This window comes from Aulonocara stuartgranti, assembly GCF_965226115.1.
Source record: "Aulonocara stuartgranti genome assembly, chromosome: 15".
Taxonomy (NCBI): domain Eukaryota; kingdom Metazoa; phylum Chordata; class Actinopteri; order Cichliformes; family Cichlidae; genus Aulonocara; species Aulonocara stuartgranti.
Genome location: NC_138951.1, coordinates 9,881,405 through 9,901,554, shown reverse-complemented (window position 1 = coordinate 9,901,554; position 20,150 = coordinate 9,881,405). Strand labels below are relative to the sequence as shown.

The window sequence follows — 20,150 nt, the reverse complement described above, 5'->3', positions numbered from 1 at the left end:
TTGGTTTAAACAAGGTATATAAATGTTTTTGTCAAGTAAAATATTCAAACCTATTGCGCCTCTTATCCTGCTGTTAGTTTTATTCTACATAGATATTGAATAATCTGATTATAGGATCCCAAACCTGCTTGCCTAGAAACATTTTGTCAATTTATGGAAGAAAAAAATGTTGCCCATAGTTAGCAACCTAAATTCATAGATTAACATGCCCTACAAATGTATTTAACCCAGTGATTCAGTACTTTGCAGTGACCGAATCGTCTTAGAAATGATTTAACATCTTAGACGATCTGGATTTTGGGATTTATTTATTTATGCATTGGCTGCTTTCCATGCCCTTATCCTTGAGGATAAGTGTTTGTGTGACTGTGACCATGGCTTTTTTTTTTCTGAATAAATGGATTGTCTGTTGATTTGCATGAGGGGAAAATAACTAAATCTTAACTACAAGAAAGTCCAAAGGGGGTGATCGTATACCTGTGAATGGGTTATGATTTAGGTAGACTGTGTGAAGCCAGATCAGATAAAAAAATAAAAAAAAAATCACTGCCCAAGATATATTTTCTTATTATTTTCATGCTTTCGTGTAGTAATAAAACGAAAAGTAATATGACATGCCTTTTTTTTTTTAAACAAGCAACAACAACATATTAAGTTTACTGTGTAAATGTGAAACTTAAATGACTAGTTGAATACTCAACTGCTGAGCTGCTCAGTTTCATTCTTAATAGCTTAGTCAAAAGGTGACATGCACATTGCAGACATTGTGATGTCTGATTAATGCAGGAGAACTTGAAGCAGCTTGAAGTTTACTCATAGCTCATTATAAAGCGTAAAGATGATAAATCGGCTATGTTTTGTTTCTCATTCAGTCTTTTCAGATTTAGAGTTTTTTAACCAGTCCTTTAGAGTTAAGAGTTTGGGCTATCATTTAGATCATACACCCATCAAGTCGATATGATTTAACTGCTGGTTGTTCAAAAACTGGTGGAAGCTGAGAGCCGACACAGACATGTGAAGGCATGTATTGATATGTTTTACCTTTCAGCTCATACTTTATGTGTTCAGTGCTATGTCAGACACTAATCATAGTAAACAGAAATTTGGCAGGCACAGACACGAGTCCAATGCTAGCTCCAACTCACAGTCTGGGCTGGTCAACAAGGAAATGTAGTGTCAGCAGAGCAGGCTTTGTAGCAATAGAGAGGGTAAAGATTCATCCATAAACACTCCATTGTTTTTATTGTAATCTGTGTCATTCATATTTCACTGTTGAGCACTTGTATTCAGTTTTCCCCTCACTGCCTTCCTTCTCCTTTCAGATGATATTGACGGTGTACCTCAGCGACGGGGAGCAGGCCGTGACTGAGGTGCCCATCACCCCTGAAACAACGTGCCGCGATGTCGTCGAGTTCTGTAAAGAGCCCGGCGAGAGCGGCTGCCATCTGGCCGAGGTGTGGAGAGGCAACGGTAAGACCCATTTGAAGCTTTCTCACGGACCTGCTGAAGTGCTTAATATTCAGAACAGGGAGCGCTGCCTTTCTTATAGGAAGCAGCATCCAGTTGGCTGCCACGTTAAAGAGAAAGAACAGCGGTTGTCTCTTGTAAATGCCTGAAGGTGAAGTAATCTGAAACCCCATTATTGCTGAGCCAGACACTTCATTTGCATGCACAAGAATTTCATTTTCTCAAACAGTAGCCTTTAGCTTTCTTTATTAATGTAAAAACAAGCACTTTAAAAAAAAACGAGTTGAGGGGCTGAATGAGGCCGTGCATGCTTACCTGAATGGAATAAAATAATTCACATAGCAAATTTTAATATGAGAAAAAGGGTTATGTGCCAGTGTACTTCACGCCCCTGTCACAACAGATTCCACTCGGTCCCATCACCATCGCTGTGCTGACACACCCTTTGTTATCAGCGGTTTTTAAAGGCCTACTGCTCAGTTGAAAACAGCATTCCAGTAAAACGCTTTATTGACCTCACGTTATGCAGTCATGTGAGGCCTGACAATGCAACTGGCTGCCCCAAAACCCTCCTAAAACCTCTCTACCTACTGTCTCGGTCTCAATCTTTTTCAGTTCTGCATACACATTATGCTGTAAATATTCATCTCTATCAGTGGACTCTTCCTCGGGGTATCATCATTTTAATTCTGAGATTGTCTGTATGGCTACGATGTAAACAGAAATAGCATAAAGTGAATTATTCACACACATAATCCCTGCAAATGTATGGAAGGTGGCATCACACTCAGAGACAAGCAGTTTGATGCCCTGCGTGATTAAGAAGCCCAACTAAAAATGAGGAGTCTGGGAGAAAGAAAATCTTTGAAGTAGGAGAGACTAGAAAGGGTTTTTTTTTTTTTTTTTTTTTTTAATTTGTGCTTCAAGAAATAATTTCACAACTTGGAAAAAATGCTTTTTTTCCCTGAATTTAAAAGTGTGTTAATGTGTAAAGTAATACTTAGTTTGGGAAAGTGAGAAACAGCATACATATCCAAGAAATTATTTACCACATACCCTGCAAGTAAAATATCCAGTGAGCAGCAGTTGTCTGGATGAAAGTGCCTCGTTGATGCCACAGGTCAAAGCAGAATGGCCAGACTGCTTTGAGCTGATAGGAAGGCATATCGATATGGAGCAAAAACTGTGAGGCATGTTTCCCGCACCTTGTTGAATCTGAGCCTTTAACATTTAAGGCAGCTCTGAAGACAAAAGAGGGTCCAACCCAGTACTAGCAGAGTGTAACTAATGATGTGCCGACTGACTGTATAACAAGTTAATCACTGAGCTTTAGAGTTAAGTGTTTTTTGTTCATTTAAGTACCAGGCTAGCTGAAAATCAGTGTACCTATTGTAAATGACTGAACCTGGTCGACCTTTCCTTAACTTTTCAGAGCGAGCAATCCCCTTTGAGCACATGATGTATGAACACATGCAGAAATGGGGACCTCGGAAGCAAGAAGTCAAATTCTTCCTCCGGCACGAAGATTCACCAACTGAGAGCAGCGATCAAGGTGTGTGCTGTCTGCTGCTTTCTCTGCTCTGTGTGCTTGTTTTTTCACACAGAAGGCTGAACAGTAGAGGGTGGAGTCGATAGCTGTCGGGAAATTCTTGGCATCTGTTCTGCCTTCCTTGTAATGAAGACTGGTGTCACTTGGTGTTTTTTCTTTCTGTTTTCTTCTGCCACGTCTAGTCTAGCCAAGCCGTTTGCAGACTTTACACATCAAAAAAGCCCAGATTTCTCTCTGTTTTTGTTTTCTCCTTTTTTGGAGCTTTGTAAATATTAGTTTAGCCTTTCTTAAAATAGGTGAAGTGTCGTTATGTTCTTAAAAGCTTTGTAGAATTAAAAAAGCAAAGGTTGTTCAGAGGGGAATATCAATGGAATAACTGGTTTGCCAGCTATCCCACGCACATTAATTACATTGTCTTTCTGTCTGGATAGAGCAGAGCCACATAAACAGCTATGTGTAACATCCACTCTTAAGTATTATCAGCCTGAGTCTGTAATGTTTTAACTACAAGTTACCTGGTGGTCTTCCCGATCATGTTTACATTGGCTATAAACTACCAAATAAAAGCTGAGGTCATTCTTTCCTGTTTTGTTTTTTTTGTTTTGTTTTTTTTTAAATTACAGAAAAGAGGGCAGTTTTCTGTCCTCTGCTGTGAATTTTTATACATTTATTAAAAGTATGAGGTAGGTGGCTTTAGTTAGCAGTGCTTGTCCCAGTTCTTAAAGCCCCCTGTCATGTGCAATCATACCAGTGAACTTTAAGACGATTTCAGACAATGGTGGTTGTCTCTGAATCTTCACTTGCGTGCGGTACCTTCGTCTTTGCACTCCTGCACTCTTGAGTGTCGCACTAGTACACTGCATGTCTGTATTGGGTTTTTCGGATTTTATTTATTTATGGTGACTGCTTCTTTTTTTTTTTTCTTTTTTTTTTTTCAGGGAGTCAGCAGTCTCAGGAGCAAATGAGTCGCAGAAGTGGAAATACTGGAGACAAGCACAATGAGAATGGGGTGAGAATTAATGTTGAAATATCTGTCTCTGTGTAGTGTTCTTTAACATTTTCCCTATAGTTCACAGTACAAGATAGAAGTATAAAACACACTAGAAATGAAACGGGAGTACATGTGTCTTTGTTTTGGGGGTTTTGGTCATGCTTCACCGTAATAATATGATTTTAACTCCAAACTCAGAGGATCATCTCTGCTCTGGTGTGGCAGGGCTGTTCCTTTTCCACACACTGTTGGCGTTTTCCTGTCAGGTGTACCCATTGATGTACTCTTTGGCTTAAGGATGTGTGTACTAAGAGATGTGAATGACTTCGATAAGAGCAGCCTCTGGGAACAGCTTTCTCTCTCTGACCATCTGTCCCAGATTTCTCAACAAGAAAGTGTTGCGGTCAAGAAATTGTAACTAATTCAACCTTCAGGGTTGAAAGAAGGCTTTGTTTATTTTGTTTTCAAGAGCATAAAAGCACCCAGAAGCTATCCTCTGTATATTCTCCTAGAAAATGTGCAATTTTTAACTTTGTTTTTGTTGAGAAGATCTGTTTTGTCATCCATAGACTACATGTACATAGCCCATTGTACTTAAAAATAAATTCTACAGTGAAATATTATTTCTCAGATTTAATTTGAGGTTTTTTGTCAGTATTAAAAGAACCGTGTGAGGTATAGTCCTTTTTACAGAACCAGTATTCAAGTATTTAAAAGTAACTGGACACTGGGTGACTAAATGTTTCCTGCATGTTGTTTTATGCACAAAAGGCCGGCTTTTTTTTTCTTAGATGTGTTTCCAGTTAGACCTAGATGGGTTTGAATGGATGTCAGTATGTGTAAAGAAGCAGATAAATCAAAGTGATTTGATTAGCCAGAATTAATGGTGAATTAATTACAGTCAAGAATGCACCAAGATGGAGTAATATCATGACAGAAGCTGAGAGGATTCGTCTTAAGATAGAAACCCTGGGTGAGCCTTAAATAATAGTAAGGCGGGTACAGTTTTCAAAAAAGCATTAAAAAAAAGCTTCTTTGAAAATGATGGATAGAAGAAAGGAACAACTCGAGCTCTGAAGCATCACCTCATCTGTCAAACATGGCGGTTTTGCTTCTGTTGTGATGAGGCTGCTAATGAAAGTGGCATGGTGGCGTTTATTGATAGTTTCCCTGCTGATAGAGGGAACAGGGCGAACGCAGATGTGTACCGAAGCTTTCAGATTATCTCTTTGGACAAAATGTAAACATTCAGCAGGTAAATTAAAATCTTCAAACAGCCCAAACATCTGAGTAATGAAGGACCTTTCATGGTCACGAGGTGAAGGGGGTGTTTGTGGATGGTTGCAGATATTATTTTTAAAACTTTGAGCACTCTGTGTTTAAAAGGCGTGTATTTCCTCCACAGCTCTTTGTATAATAAATAAACCTAAACTTGGCGCTTTAATCTACTGTGCTTTATTTTATTTCACGAGTAATGTGCTTAAGGAGAGAGCCTCAGAAATAAACAGTGTAATGCTTTAGAGTGTAGATATAGAAATTGACTATTGATCGGCACCAAATGACACACTCTGTATCATTAGTGTCACTACTGACCGAAAGAGACACTGAATGGCTCCTCCCATTCAAAGTACTGAGACTAACTTGTGTCCAAGTTTCTTCTTAATATCTGATTTAGAGGATTATATTAGTCGGCCCTCTGGATGATATAATGGTTGTTAAGAGGATCAGTGCTTTAGCTTTTCCACTTGCTGCTGCCCAAACCCCAGAGGCTTTCAGTCAGCCCAGCAGAGCTGATCATCATCATCATCTTAAAGAACAGCGATCCCTGTAGGGAATACTACGATTACAATTCATTTTTTTTATATCACCATTTTAGCTGCCATAAATGATAATTACAGCTCATTGGCACCCAGAAATGTAATTGAATTAGTCAAGACTAGTAAAATTACTAATAATTTCAGTGATTTTATTTTTTTCTCCCAGGCAACAATATCGAACTGCCTGTGACGCCAGTTTCTCGGTTGCTGTTTTTCCTTTGAAATCTCTTATAATTAATAGCTTAGGATTTGTAGGTTGTAGCTCAGGAGGCAGAGTGGGTCTAAGAGAGAGAGCCTTATCCCCGGGTGGTGTCCCGTTGCTGTTGGCTGTTAAACATATTGTTCTTATTTTATTAACAGACTAGTATTTCTGGGATCGACTAGCAAGGACAGCAATGTTTAAATGTCCAGACAACTAGTCGCACACATCCCCAGGAATTACTCCAGTGTTACCCTGATAAGACTTTACATTTGCAAGCAATTACAGTCGTTGTGGGCAAATGTATACAATTTGCAGATGGGTTTATGAAATCCTGCAGAACGGCATCCCTCATCAGCGTGCACTTGGCTGCTTTCGTCCCCTCTTCCTGCCGTCTGCTCAGTTGGGCGTTTCTCTCTCTTCGCCACACGAGAGAGTCGATTTCTCCCTCAGAGGAACTGTCACTGATGCAGTGTTGCTTGAGTGCATTTGAGCATGGCCGTGTTCATGTGCCAGTGGCTTCCCCCACTCTGCCCATCTCTATCTCGATTGAGTCATCATGCTGCCCTTCCAGCCTTTATGAGGCTTTCTAGACATCCTTATAACTAAAAGTCTTAACAAATGCCAAGGAGTAAAAGATTGTCTATGTGGGTGCACTACTGTTGCATTCTTTGAGTAAAGTAAAAGTTGAATTTACTCCCAGCAAGACGCATGTTTTTTCACGTCTCCTCTAACCAAACAGAGCAGTAGTTACAGGTATTGTTGTTGGTATTATTGTCCTCCCCACTACTTTAAATATGTGTTGGATCCAGCATCCATGCACTTGACACACGATATGCCTCTTACTAAGCTCTACTCGAGCCAGGATTCTACATTTTTCAGTCTGTTGTTGAAGGAAAAAAGGCACCATGACATTTCCTGCATCGTCTCCTCCCTCTCAGTGCTCTTTCCAAAGGCAAAGGCTGGGAGCATTTCAATATCGCTTGTAGTTTGGTGGAGCGTGTTCGCTCAGTATTCTGTTTAAAGGTAGTCGTCAGTGTTTTGAATCTAGAAATCCAAAACTCTGTAGGGAAAAGCCAGCCTGCCTTTATTCTGTGAGCTCTTGAAGAACACATGGGTGCCGAAATTTCAACTTCATGAAAACTCTTCTTGGAGGTGAAACCTTTTTTCTTTTCTTTTTTTTTTACCTCTCATTTAAATTTCTGTTCAGGCTCTCCGTCAGTAGTCGACAGTTTGCTGCATGGATCTGTGTCTCGGGTTTGGCTGCAGTAGCGTTTGGTTGTGCAGGGCTCTCTTCCACTTATCTTTTACAGCTGTAACACTTGGTTGAATAGCGAGCTATGATTTGTTACTTTTATATTTAAAAAAAAAAAAAACTTAACACACCACATTGCTCTTTTGCATCTTATGTGACGGCGATTGTTTGAGAGTGACAAACACTGACAACAAACATGAGCAATAAGAAAACAACACAAACACACAAGTGAATTGCAGACTTCAGCTCATTCGATTGTGCTATGCATGTAAAATGTAATGGAAAGACACAGGCTGATCAGTCATTAAAAATGATCAATAGTACCGGCTTGTGTCGCCGCTCATTACAAAGCTTTGGGCTGACAGCTGACTCGAAGTTTCAAGAAGGTTTTCAGCTCTGAGCTTACAGACTTGTGGTGGTAGTAAACAGAAGTCTGAGTTACTAAACAGAGGGCAAAGTTGTATGTATTTATTTATTTGTTAAGGAATTTGATTATTAACTATTGGACACTAAGTTAGAGCAGTTTCAAATTTATAAACATACACATCTAAAGGAAAGTAAACGACTGAGATCTACAATTTTGCCTCCGGCTGAAAAGAGTAGGGCAAACACAGTTAATTGATGTTCTTCATTCATATTCATCTTAAATATAAATTTAACATTTCCAAATTTGCCACTGCTAAACTGAACTTGTGCTTTGTGGGAATTAAAATGATAAAAATGATTTTTAAAAAAAAGATGGGTAAACATATTGGGGGATGCGAGGGGTACGTGAGGCATTGTGGTCTCTAATCTTTTCGTTTTTTTGGCGCATTGTAAGATCTGCAATGACGCTGATTGGATTTCACTTTTTCCCCTTAGAGCTTCAGTTTCGTACACTTCATTTTCTTTTAAACTTTGTAATGCAATGAAGTAGCAAAGAATGAAGTTGTTTGTTTGTCTGCCAAACAATTCATTGTGCAGTGATGCCACAGTGACGTCAGTTACCGAGCTCTGTTTAACGATGAACATGATCAGTGTATTAATATAACAGCAAAATAAGAGCTTGTGCACATTTACAGTCCACCTAGTCATCAAAGAGTAAAGCTCTCCAGTGTTACTGGCCATCAACAACAGGTTATTTTATGTATGGAAACACAGCTTCCTCTAGCTAAACCTCTGGAACTCTTTGTTCTGGACAACCAGAGCTAAATGTAATAAACTGATTCATGTTTTTGTTTTGCTGTAACAAAACCGACTTCTGGTAATTTTGTGTGCTTGAGTAACGTGGCAGCCTCGTGTCTGGTCACAGCTCCACTCTTTTACTCCAGTAATGCCTTCATACGATACGAAGCTTATGCTGTGTGTATAAACACCAAATGACATGTTGCCCCTCAGAGGCTCGGGCCTACTGCCCACTAACTGATTCTCCATCATAATTAAGGTCCCATAATGATGCTGTTTTGGAGAAAGAGTCCCCAGCTCTCAGTACTGTGCAGTCTACTGCAGTTTTACCCTCTGGCTACTGAATCCAGACATCTTTTAAAATCATTTCTGCAAATGGCTTTTTTTTTTCTCTTTCTCTTCGTAACCTATTTCTCTGTGCTTAGTTTTTCAGCTTCTTTTTCTTATATAATATTTTTGGCTTATGTAATGTTGCAGGCCCGTATTATTCTGCATTTATTGACTTGAACTTTGTGTTATCATAGCAGAGTGCTATCAAACATTTACCTGAATATTGGTGTAAAAAAGCACAAAGGTATTTCTTAGAGATGTTGAACAACTCTGCTGTTAAATGTTAATGTTTTGGCTGAGAGTCGAGAATAATGTAATGTAATTTTGAGTCTGAATCAGTCACCTTTTAGTACAGGAATTATAAGTCATATTTTTCTTGTCAAATTAGCCTTTTTTCCTGATTTAAAATATTGTCATATGTGAGTTTTTATAAGGGAAAACCTTCATTAAACTCATTATTAATCATCAGTCTCAGTGGTTCAACATCAAGAGTAGTTGGGAAGATTTCAGTGTATTGACCAGTTCCTGTGTTGGTGTGTAGGTGGGCAGCCAGCGTGTGGAGCTCACGCTGTCGGAGCTGCAGGAGATGGCCACACGGCAGCAGCAGCAAATCGAGGCTCAGCAGCAGATGCTCGTTGCAAAGGTATCAGCAGCTTCATTCTCTTACCACGAATCCTTCCTCCAAATACAGTCATGGTCTTTTATGCAAAGTTTGTTTTATGCTAACAAAATGTGTTAATTGGAAGCACAAGTGAGTCCATGTTTCTCGTCTTTTTGCAGTTCATATTATGTTTGTGTTTCGGTAAAGTCGGTAAATGTTCTTATGCTGGGATGTGTTACTGAAAAATTGTTGCAGTAACTTAACTGAGTAACATAGCAGACCTGACAAATCATAGCCTTGGCCAGGGTTTGGCCTGATGGTGTGTCATTTAGTCCGATGCCACAGACGCAGCCTGGGCATTAGTTCAATCAAGTTCAGGACACAAAGCAGCCTTGGACCGCTCTGTCGGAGAGAAAGTGGAATGTTGTTGCACTCGTCTCATCCAAAGAGTCTGTCGTGACCTGAAATGGGGGCAAACCATTATGTAACGAATGAGATTGGATGCAGTGTGAGTCACGGTGCCAGGATTGTCCAGTCGGTCAGAAATGATACTCAAGTCTTTGCAGGAATTAGCGCTATTCACTAACCAGCTGCAGCTCCACATCATCAGGATTTTATCTGGAGTTGTGAAAAGCATCCTTGTGAATAATTATCAATAAAGACCTGCTTGACTTTCAGACAAGCAGGTCAAGTGCTTAGCTGAAAGTCCGTAGGGTGGAGTCAAGTTATTAGCTAATGCAAGAAAGCTTGGATAGTAAGCTGTAACCATACATTATATGGGTGCATCACACAGAGGCAGCTAGCTAGGCCTGTAATTAACCACAATGCGAGCCATATAATGTTGTGACATTGTCATTAAAAAGATACCAGTATAACAAACACAAGTTAAGAGGCCCATGTCAGTACCTGTTTGTGAGGTGTTGGTAATTTGGCATTTATTTTATAGTCCAGCTATTTGACAAATTACAGTACTGTGCAAGTCTCAAGTTGCCCATTATTTCTTAATATTTATAATTAGAAAGTGGTCTTGCACATTAGTGTTCTAGGCTTTCTGAAGGGCTTTCAATGTTTTGTCCATTCCTGTACCTGACCATTTTCACAATGTTTGTTTTGTTTGAACCACTTAACACCAACTTGTGAATCATTTAAACATAAAAAGCCACCTACAGTGGGGCAAAAAAGTATTTAGTCAGCCACCGATTGTGCAAGTTCCCCCACTTAAAATGATGACAGAGGTCAGTAATTTGCACCAGAGGTACACTTCAACTGTGAGAGACAGAATGTGAAAAAAAAAATCCATGAATCCACATGGTAGGATTTGTAAAGAATTTATTCGTAAATTAGGGTGGAAAATAAGTAAGTATAAATCTCTGGCTCTCACAGACCTGTAACGTCTTCTGTAAGAAGCTTTTCTGTCCCCCACTCGTTACCTGTATGAATGGCACCTGTTTGAACTCATCATCTGTATAAAAGACACCTGTCCACAGCCTCAAACAGTCAGACTCCAAACTCCGCCATGGCCAAGACCAAAGAGCTTTGGAAGGACACCAGGAAAAGTATTGTAGACCTGCACCAGACTGGGAAGAGTGAATCTACAATAGGCAAGCAGCTTGGTGTGAAAAAATCAACTGTGGGAGCAATCATCAGAAAATGGAAGACATACAAGACCACTGATAATCTCCCTCGATCTGGGGCTCCACGCAAGATCTCATCCCGTGGGGTCAAAATGATCATGAGAACGGTGAGCAAAAATCCCAGAACCACACGGGGGGACCTGGTGAATGACCTGCAGAGAGCTGGGACCAAAGTAACAAAGGTCACCATCAGTAACACACTACAACGGCAGGGAATCAAATCCCGCAGTGCCAGACGTGTTCCGCTGCTGAAGCCAGTGCATGTCCAGGCCCGTCTGAAGTTTGCCAGAGAGCACATGGATGACACAGCAGAGGATTGGGAGAATGTCATGTGGTCAGATGAAACCAAAGTAGAACTTTTTGGTATAAACTCAACTCGTCGTGTTTGGAGGAAGAAGAATACTGAGTTGCATCCTAAGAACACCATACCTACTGTGAAGCATGGGGGTGGAAACATCATGCTATGGGGCTGTTTTTCTGCCAAGGGGACAGGACGACTGATCCGTGTTAAGGACAGAATGAATGGGGCCATGTATCGTGAGATTTTGAGCCAAAACCTCCTTCCGTCAGTGAGAACTTTGAAGATGAAACGAGGCTGGGTCTTCCAACATGACAATGATCCAAAACACACCGCCCGGGCAACAAAGGAGTGGCTCCGTAAGAAGCATTTGAAAGTCCTGGAGTGGCCTAGCCAGTCTCCAGACCTCAACCCCATAGAAAATCTGTGGCGGGAGTTGAAAGTCCGTGTTGCTCGGCGACAGCCCCAAAACATCACTGCTCTCGAGAAGATCTGCATGGAGGAATGGGCCAAAATACCAGCTACTGTGTGTGCAAACCTGGTAAAGACCTATAGTAAACGTTTGACCTCTGTTATTGCCAACAAAGGTTATGTTACAAAGTATTGAGTTGTATTTTTGTTATTGACCAAATACTTATTTTCCGCCCTGATTTACGAATAAATTCTTTACAAATCCTACCATGTGGATTCATGGATTTTTTTTCCACATTCTGTCTCTCACAGTTGAAGTGTACCTCTGGTGCAAATTACTGACCTCTGTCATCATTTTAGGTGGGGGAACTTGCACAATCGGTGGCTGACTAAATACTTTTTTGCCCCACTGTAGTTCAAGGGATGAGCCAGGGCTGACAACTTAGGAAAGAACCAATTTTAAATTGTATCTTTAGGCACTCGGTTACTAACAGCCTACAAAAACAAATTTGCTCCAGTTTCTTTAGGTAAATCCATCAAAAATGCCAAATATTACACAATTTGACATGATAAAAAAGCACTTTTGCAGAAACATGATTCCCAAAGAACTATTAGAAGAAAATTTTATATATCCTGTTCAGTGTCCAGTGTGCTTTCTTTGAAGAAACTGGACAAGTGGAGGACAAAGGAAGTGGCAGGCCTAAAACACGATCTACATGCAGATGAACAGTACTGCATCAAGTCATGCTTGATGAGGAAAAGAATCCAGCAAAGACCTGGCACAAGACCCGAGAAATGCAACTGGATCCTCGGTTTATCAATCATGATTCACTGAAGCCTAATCAGAAATGGTCTTAGTTCACACTGCTTTCAGTCCATAGTGCTGTGCTTGGTGGCCGTCAAGAAGCCACTGTTAAGGAAGGAAAAGAGAAATTGCCAAATTACAAAAAAAAAAACAGGACTGAAAGTGAGAGGCAACGGTCTTATGGAATGATGAATCCAAATTTTAATTTGTCATTATTTCATTTAATTTTCCATGGATTGGTCTCCCAGGACCTCAACGTTATTGAAGCAGTGTGGGACAGAACAGAACAAAAGGCAGCCAACATCCAACGAAGAGGTTCTAATGTTCCTCAACAAGCCTGGAGAACTATTTCTAAGGATTATTTAAAAGAAAATTGGCTAATCAATGCCAAGTATCTGCGTCTGTGCATCTATGCTAATGAACAAAGCACTATAGAGTCACTTTATACTCCAAAAGCAGTGTGCTTCTAAATATGCAAGGCTTTGGAAAAGGACCTCACAAACCAATGGTGGCTGCCCTCCTACTGTCTATTATCAGGATTTCTCCTTCAATAGAGGAGGAGGAGCTGAACGTCGCACAAACAGCCTACCTTGTCACTCTGTGACTTTTCATTGCACTAACTCACTCTGACCACCGTGCTTGTGGTATGCTGATCAGTCATGCAAAATAAAGCCCGCTGTAGACTCACTGATAGAAAGACTATTTATTGCCTTTGTTGTGGTGTCTGAAAAGTAGGCCCACTTGAAGCCCTGCAGTCATTTGGAAACCTGGCCCTGTCATTTCCTATTTTAGGACTTTAACTGGAGCAATTCTCAGTTGGGCGGAGATGAAGTCATCTGACCCTTTCTTCAGCCTTCAGACCGTCTTGACACGGCACAGAAATTCACTTAATGTACTCAGTAGAACGATTTAGCCTAGTTTTAGATTTCCTTTAAGCTTTGGGTGGTGCCCTGCTGATTTTTTTTGATTCGTGTGTTGGGATTTTATGTTTTAACCTATAAAGATATACAAATTGTACAGTTTAAAACCACCATTTTATGAAGGTTTCCCCTGTGACTCAATCACTCTTTGCTTTGCTTTCCAAAGGAGCAACGTCTGCGTTACCTGAAGCAGCAGGAGCGACGTCAGCAGCAAAGCGTTTCAGAGAGCGAGAAGCTGCAGAGGCTGAAGGAACGTGTAGAGAGCCAGGAGGCCAAGCTCAAGAAGATTCGCGCAATGAGAGGCCAGGTGGACTACAGCAAGGTCATCAATGGCAACCTGTGTACGTATACTTAAAATATGTGCATAACTTTACCACCACTCTTTAGAGACGATTATATTTGAGTATCAGATAGATAACTGTTTCACAGAAAGGTTGTCTGCGCTCGGCTCGAGCTATTTCACAGTCTATCAGACACTGAAAGAAGATTTATATCTCATATCAGTGCATACTTTATATTCAGAACTCTTGACTTTGGACGAATAAGAGTTCTGAAACGTCTTGGTCTTGAGGATCTTTTCGTTTCTTTAATAAAAGAATAGCATTTGATTTTTGATGAATGGTTTGGAGTATTTTTTCCCCCCAAAACAAAGAAGCTGTCTGTTGGTGCTGATCCAGATCCTTTTCCTTTTTTTCCCCCCCTCCTAAATGCAGCGGCTGAGATCGAGCAGGTTAGCAGCCTGTTCCAGGAGAAGCAGGCGGAGTTGCAGGCAGCTGTGTTGAGGGTGGAGCAGCTTAGCCTGCAGCTAGAGGACCTGCGGAGAGGAAAGCTGAATGGCATACAGGCGTCCCTGGGTGGCCAAGTAACCGGTGCTGCAGCGCTGGAGCTCCGCAAACTGTACCAGGAGCTTCAGGTAATGCAGAGTTAAAATTAGTGCATCATGTCGTGCATACTCTTACAAGGTCCGCTACGTTTACAGTGATAGCAGATTATCTTGGTCCAGTCTTTCTATGCATTTGTTTATGTCTTCACTCATCATCAGATTCGAAACAAGTTGAATCAGGAGCAAAACAGCAAGCTGCAGCAACAGAAGGAGCTTCTGAACAAGCGCAATATGGAAGTGACGCTTATGGACAAGCGCATCAGTGAGCTGAGGGAGCGTCTCTACAAGAAAAAAGCTGAGGCACGTCAAAAAGAGAACCTCCCTGTAAGACTAGGAGCCCTTAACATCTCCTGTTTACATATTTTTGGGGGCGGGAAAGTTCTGAAAGTTTTATTGTTTTGTTTTTTTCCCCTCTATCTCTCTGTAAGACATCAGCTTATACACTGCAGGGTTTTTTGTTTTTTGTTTTATTTAAAATGAAACATTTAAATGCTGTTTTTAAAGTTTTTATAGATACTCAAAGAAACGTTTTCATTTGTCTTCTTAGAGGAGCTGTAAAGCCCTTGGAGTAGTGAAAGTTTTATACAGTTTTTGCTTTTCAGCTGTTTTGACATCTCAAACATTTCTCATTCTCTGTTATTATAGCTGAATAGAGCCAATGGGCCTCCATCTCCCCAGCCAGCTCCCAGCACTCTGGGTCGTGTTGCTGCTGTCGGGCCATATATCCAGGTTCCAGTACCGGCTCGACAGGAAGGCGGCTACACCATACCACCAGATCCACTGAAGCCACAGACTCTGGGTGTTAATAACCAAGCTAACCATGGCCGCACTAAATCAGGTTTGTTTAAACCCAAACATTTTACACATGGAGATTTTCTATTTTTTAAATTTTTTATTTTACAAAATGCAGAAATGTTTAAAAAACACTGAAAAGTTTAGTACATGTAGTCTGAGAGTGCAGGTCCTATAGAACAGCGGTCCCCAACCCCTGGAGTGCGGACCGGTACTGGTCCATGAGACATTCGGTACTGGGCCTCGAGAGTTGAGGCTCGGGTGTGAAATTAATGCTTTTCAGGGTTTTTATTGGTTTTTAGCATTATTTTTTTTTAATCGTTTTTATTGTCAACTTAGTTTCCCTGGGTTTTTTCCCATGTGTTATGAATAAATCTTCTCTTTTGGTACCGGTACTGGTTTTATTTTGTTGTATTTATCCACGACACCTTAAGAGCCGGGCCGTGAAAATATTGTCGGGCATAAACCGGTCCGTGGCACAGAAAAGGTTGGGGACCGCTGTTGTAGAGCCAGCTGGTCAACGAAGCCATGAATGTCTGAAAGTGAGATCACTGATTTCAGACTTTGGACAGTATCAGAAACCTCCAATCATCCAGGGTTCTGTTCAGATAGATCATAAATCCAGCATTTCCAGCTACACACTTTCTGCATGCTGCTGAAGTTCCTTCCTCTGCCTGAACTGATTCCTTCCTACCTGACATCTCAGTTGATTCTCCACCTGGGCTTGATTTCTGTGATTGCTTTTCTTTCCTCCCTTCCTCTCTAACCTCACTCTTCTCCTGTGTTGTGTAACCTGTATTTCCCTTCCTTGTCTCTCCGTCTCTCTTTCATGTCTATCCTGTCTTGTCTTTGTGATGTCTGTCTCACTGGGTGTGGGGGTTGGGTGGGGGATGACTCTTCTTGGGGCAGACGGTGTGCGAAAGCCTCCCGGCCCTTGGAAAGTGTCTGATTTAGACATCGTTGTGGACCCGGTTCCCCCGTCCCTTCCAGAATCACACCCGGGCCCTGGAGCCTCCACTGGCTCTGACGGCACGTCCCGTGAGTGCACAGCGCTGCATAAGCAAAAGGATGGCACCTGCAGAACCTTGTCTTGATTGTAGCACAGGATCCACAGCATGCCCCAGATTTCATTTTTTCTCCCTCCATATTACAACAATGTAATCCATCATACAATTTTTATTCCATCTAATCGAGTTTCTTATTGCGTGGACTAATTGAGTATTTAAGAACTCTCCCCAGTAACACCATGAGCCACCCACACTCTAATCACTCACTGCTGTGATGGGTAAATTGCTACAACTGTCTCAGGCTGAATCCATAAATCACTGACTGGTCATTAAGATTCCTCTGTGGATTTGGCCAGTGACTTGAAAGTACTGGGGTGCTGTTTAAAAGCATAAGCTGCACGAAGTTGGTGTTGTTGATTGTAGCTGATATCATGCCTCACATGACTGATGGCAAAGCGCTGCTGGTCCTGTGTGTTCTCGTACACTTCTGAGAAGGTTCGCTGAGTTGAGTGCTTCGTCAGTTTAACATGTAAAGCAGTCCATAACATCGTGGCTTTGTTCTAACTTCACCTCATTCCCAGGCCTGCGGCCACCTTAACCTTCGCACCAAACTCTAACAGCTAAGCTGTGAGAATCACTTTTAGCTGTCAAACGCTTTACATGCACGAGGAATTTAACTTGTGCATGTTAAAATATCATAGGATTCACTCTTTAAGTGTCACGCCTGATAATCTGAGAAGAACCAGACCCAGATTTTCCCTTTTAGACTCTGGATAGTGTTGCCTTATTGTAACTGTTTAGACTTTTCTTTCATTGTAAAACATTTTGGTTTTTTATAGCAGGAAAAGCACAGCTGTGATTTATAACATTACAAGTAGTGCATTTGTTTTAGGTGTGCCAGTTCAATGGCTTTATCGTTATGCATGTTTACACACTCGTGGATTACAATCACAGCTGATGGAATGATTTTTGACAAAGTTTCTTCTACCTGTTCTTTCCTACTATAACAAGTCAAAATCTCTGGTCTACTAATATATGATAGCACTTATGTACATCTTTAACACATCACTCACCAGCATTATTGCTGTGTGACAGATTGTGACGGTTATTATAATTTGTGTGTGCAGCACTTATTTCTGTTGTTTTTTGTCATCTTTTTCTTTCCTTTCACGCTGTCCTTTCTGTTTGAAATTACTATTTTTTTAATTGTTTTTATTTTTAATTTTGCATATTTTCTTTTTAGTTTCACATTTTCTGCAGTTATTATTATCTGTTATTAGCCAGATTATCTTAACTTTCATTGTAGTTACCAATAATAGTTACTAAGTTAAACACTACGTGACTAAAATCAGCAACATACTAATATGCATAAATTCCTTCCTCTACCTAACGTGAAGGCTCGGGATTTTGATCCTATTGATCAGCGGCGCCTCTTGAAACATTTAATTTGATGCAGTTTGTACTTTTAAAAGAAATAAAGAAAATCTCCCTTCTGATGTGTGAGAGTGGGGGAGCTCATGGGAAAGATCTTCTCCTTGGATCGATGTCTATTTGTTATCAGTGATGGACATAAATGTAACATAAAGCGAGCTCTTGGTTTCTTTATTGTGTCTGGTTAATAGGATGGGCATCTAAAAAAAAAAAATCCTGACCTCCAGTTGATACCGGTCAAAACAGTATAGTTGTTTTATGTGTTTACAACATTATATTTACTAGTGGTCTGGAAATGTCATCACTAATATTCCACACAGTGCACTTAGTCATAAGAAAAAGCTGCCGTTTAAGACTAGTGCTGATGGACATGCTTTTTCAAGTCACTTGTGTGATCTTTTCTTTCTTTTGCTCTCCACTAACTGTGTCCTGTTTATGCCATAGCTAATGAAACTGGTTGGCCTACTCTAGGCAAGCCCAGTGCAACTCTAAAACCTCCTGAGAGAAGAGACTCAGGGACTGATACCCAGGGCAAAAGTGCTCCCTCAGGCTCCCCCGGTGCTCCAAGTGCAGAAAAGGTACGTCCTCCTAAACTCCTTTCATTGAAAGCAAATGGAACCGAAAATGGAGAGCATTTGTCTTTAAAATAAAAAAACATTTTTTGAAACATGTTAGCTTCAGTTATAAGGCACAACCTTCACTTTGAAAGTGAATGCTCTCTGCTTTTCATCTGCATTGCACTTTACTGAGTTTCTATACAGCTTGGAGAGCAAAATGGCTAATTTTTGAGACAGGTCGGCATGTTTCATGCAAATTATGGGTAACCACGGCAACCTCCTAGGCCTGTATGATACCAGTTGCACATATGGTAAATTGGCTGCTGAAGATGGATTTTTATTCAGTGGGAAGGAGTGAATCTTTCAATTTTTTCTGCATATAACAGCTGTTTTAATGATAAATGCCTCTATGCTTCTTCACAGGTGCTAGACTCCAAAATGGCTGTGTCCTCCCCAGCCATCAACAAGCCGCAGCCACCACCATACGGATCCCACCTCACCTCCGCAAACTCAGCCAGCTCCTTGGAGCGCCGTAAAGATGCACCTCCCCCACCTCGCCCACTCCCAAACCCACCAGCTCCCGCTTGGCCCCGTGTGCCCCCCGCCACAGGCTCGTCCTCCCAGCAGATCCAGCAGCGTATTTCAGTGCCACCAAGCCCCACCTTCCAGCCTAATGCACCGCTCTTTCCTTCTGGAATGAGTGAACGACTGGATCCTCCGCCAGCTGTGGCAGTGCGTCCCTTCATCCCAGACAGAGGATCACGGCCTCAGTCTCCCCGAAAGGGCCCACCTACCGTGAACTCTAGCTCCATCTATCACATGTACCTCCAGCAGTTGGCGCCAAAGAGCCAGCCACTAAAGCCTGCTATTAAAGCAGGTAAGAACTGAGATTTTGGGACAGTTTTCTATGAATCTTTTGCCCAGAAATTGAGAATATTTAGTTAGTTGCAGTCTGAAATGTGATGATATACTTATATCATATAAATCAAATTCTTTTAAGTTTTCAAGTGTGAAAAAATAAAAGGAATTTTAGGGGCGACGCAAGCTTTGAGGACATATGATAGACAATTTTAACTTTGGCATTTCAGACTGCCAACTCTTGTTTATTATAAGCAAAATGAAAAAGTGAATTAATAATGAAAGTAATGATGGCATCAATGCCCTCAACTTTAACTCTACCATGTCTGCTCTCTCTTAGTATACGGGAAGCCTGTTCTCCCCTCCAGCTCGACGCCTCCCTCGCCTCTGTCTTTTGGTCAGTCAGGAGGGGCCTTCCCATTGCTCCAAGGCCAACCCAGTGGTGAGGACACATTAGACGGAGAATATGACGATCATGAGAGCTTCCAGCACCTCGAGCCGTCAGCACCTCCTCCCAGTGTGGAGAACATACCACGGCCACTCAGCCCAACCAAGCTGACGCCAATGGTACATTCCCCGCTGCGCTACCAAAGCGACGCTGACCTCGAAGTGCTCCGTAAAAAGCTGGCCAACGCTCCAAGACCACTGAAGAAGCGCAGCTCCATCACAGAACCAGAGGGTCCCAGCGGACCCAACATCCAGAAACTGCTCTACCAGAGATTCAACACTCTTGCAGGAGGCATAGAGGGAAATGGAGTTGGTGGATCTGGAGGTGGGAGTGGTGCAGGTAATGGAACACCATTTTATCAACCAAGTAATCCTCCTGGATACCTAGGAGGTGACCCTCTGGCTGATACAGACAATGGGAATCTCCTCTCAGAAACTCCGCTAGCGCCAACACCAGGCGAAGAGGAGCCGGGCTCTGACGCTCCCCCTGCCACTACTGATGCTAATGACAATGAGCCAGTGGCCTCACCAAAAGGAGGGCACATGGATCCTGCTGAAGCCGAGGGATCAGAAGACAACAGCAACAACAACGTGGGAGGCTCAGAAGCGGCGCTGCCCAGCCCTGTGCCGGAGGTCACCACTCCAGAGGAGAGTGGCACAGGGGTCTCACAACCACTGGTGAGAGACACACATACACAGACTTTTATTCAAAGAAATAAAAGTGCTTCAAAGGC

General features: G+C 41.6%; 2 protein-coding genes across 4 annotated transcripts in view; one reads left to right on the top strand and one right to left on the bottom strand.

The window, feature by feature from the left end:
- The window catches only part of LOC309689786 (cilia- and flagella-associated protein 45-like), a gene marked incomplete at its 5' end in the record, with an annotated part of 45,572 nt that overhangs the window by 20,251 nt on the left and 5,171 nt on the right, over positions 1-20,150 (bottom strand). The gene's annotated exons all lie outside the window — the stretch shown is intronic.
- ppp1r13bb (protein phosphatase 1, regulatory subunit 13Bb) overlaps positions 1-20,150 on the top strand; it is a 28,332-nt gene that overhangs the window by 5,834 nt on the left and 2,348 nt on the right. Inside the window, exons 3-14 of one of the 3 annotated variants that reach the window (XM_082504844.1) lie at positions 1,323-1,470; positions 2,900-3,019; positions 3,955-4,025; positions 9,314-9,415; positions 13,608-13,782; positions 14,155-14,354; positions 14,484-14,648; positions 14,970-15,162; positions 17,999-18,132; positions 18,535-18,988; positions 19,310-19,756; positions 19,850-20,094. In XM_082504844.1, coding sequence (XP_082360970.1) covers positions 1,323-1,470; positions 2,900-3,019; positions 3,955-4,025; positions 9,314-9,415; positions 13,608-13,782; positions 14,155-14,354; positions 14,484-14,648; positions 14,970-15,162; positions 17,999-18,132; positions 18,535-18,988; positions 19,310-19,756; positions 19,850-20,094 — 2,454 coding nt within the window. Of the gene's footprint in view, positions 1-1,322; positions 1,471-2,899; positions 3,020-3,954; positions 4,026-9,313; positions 9,416-13,607; positions 13,783-14,154; positions 14,355-14,483; positions 14,649-14,969; positions 15,163-17,998; positions 18,133-18,534; positions 18,989-19,309; positions 20,095-20,150 lie in introns of all 3 variants that reach the window. The other 2 variants (XM_082504843.1, XM_082504842.1) reach the window with 2 other exon arrangements.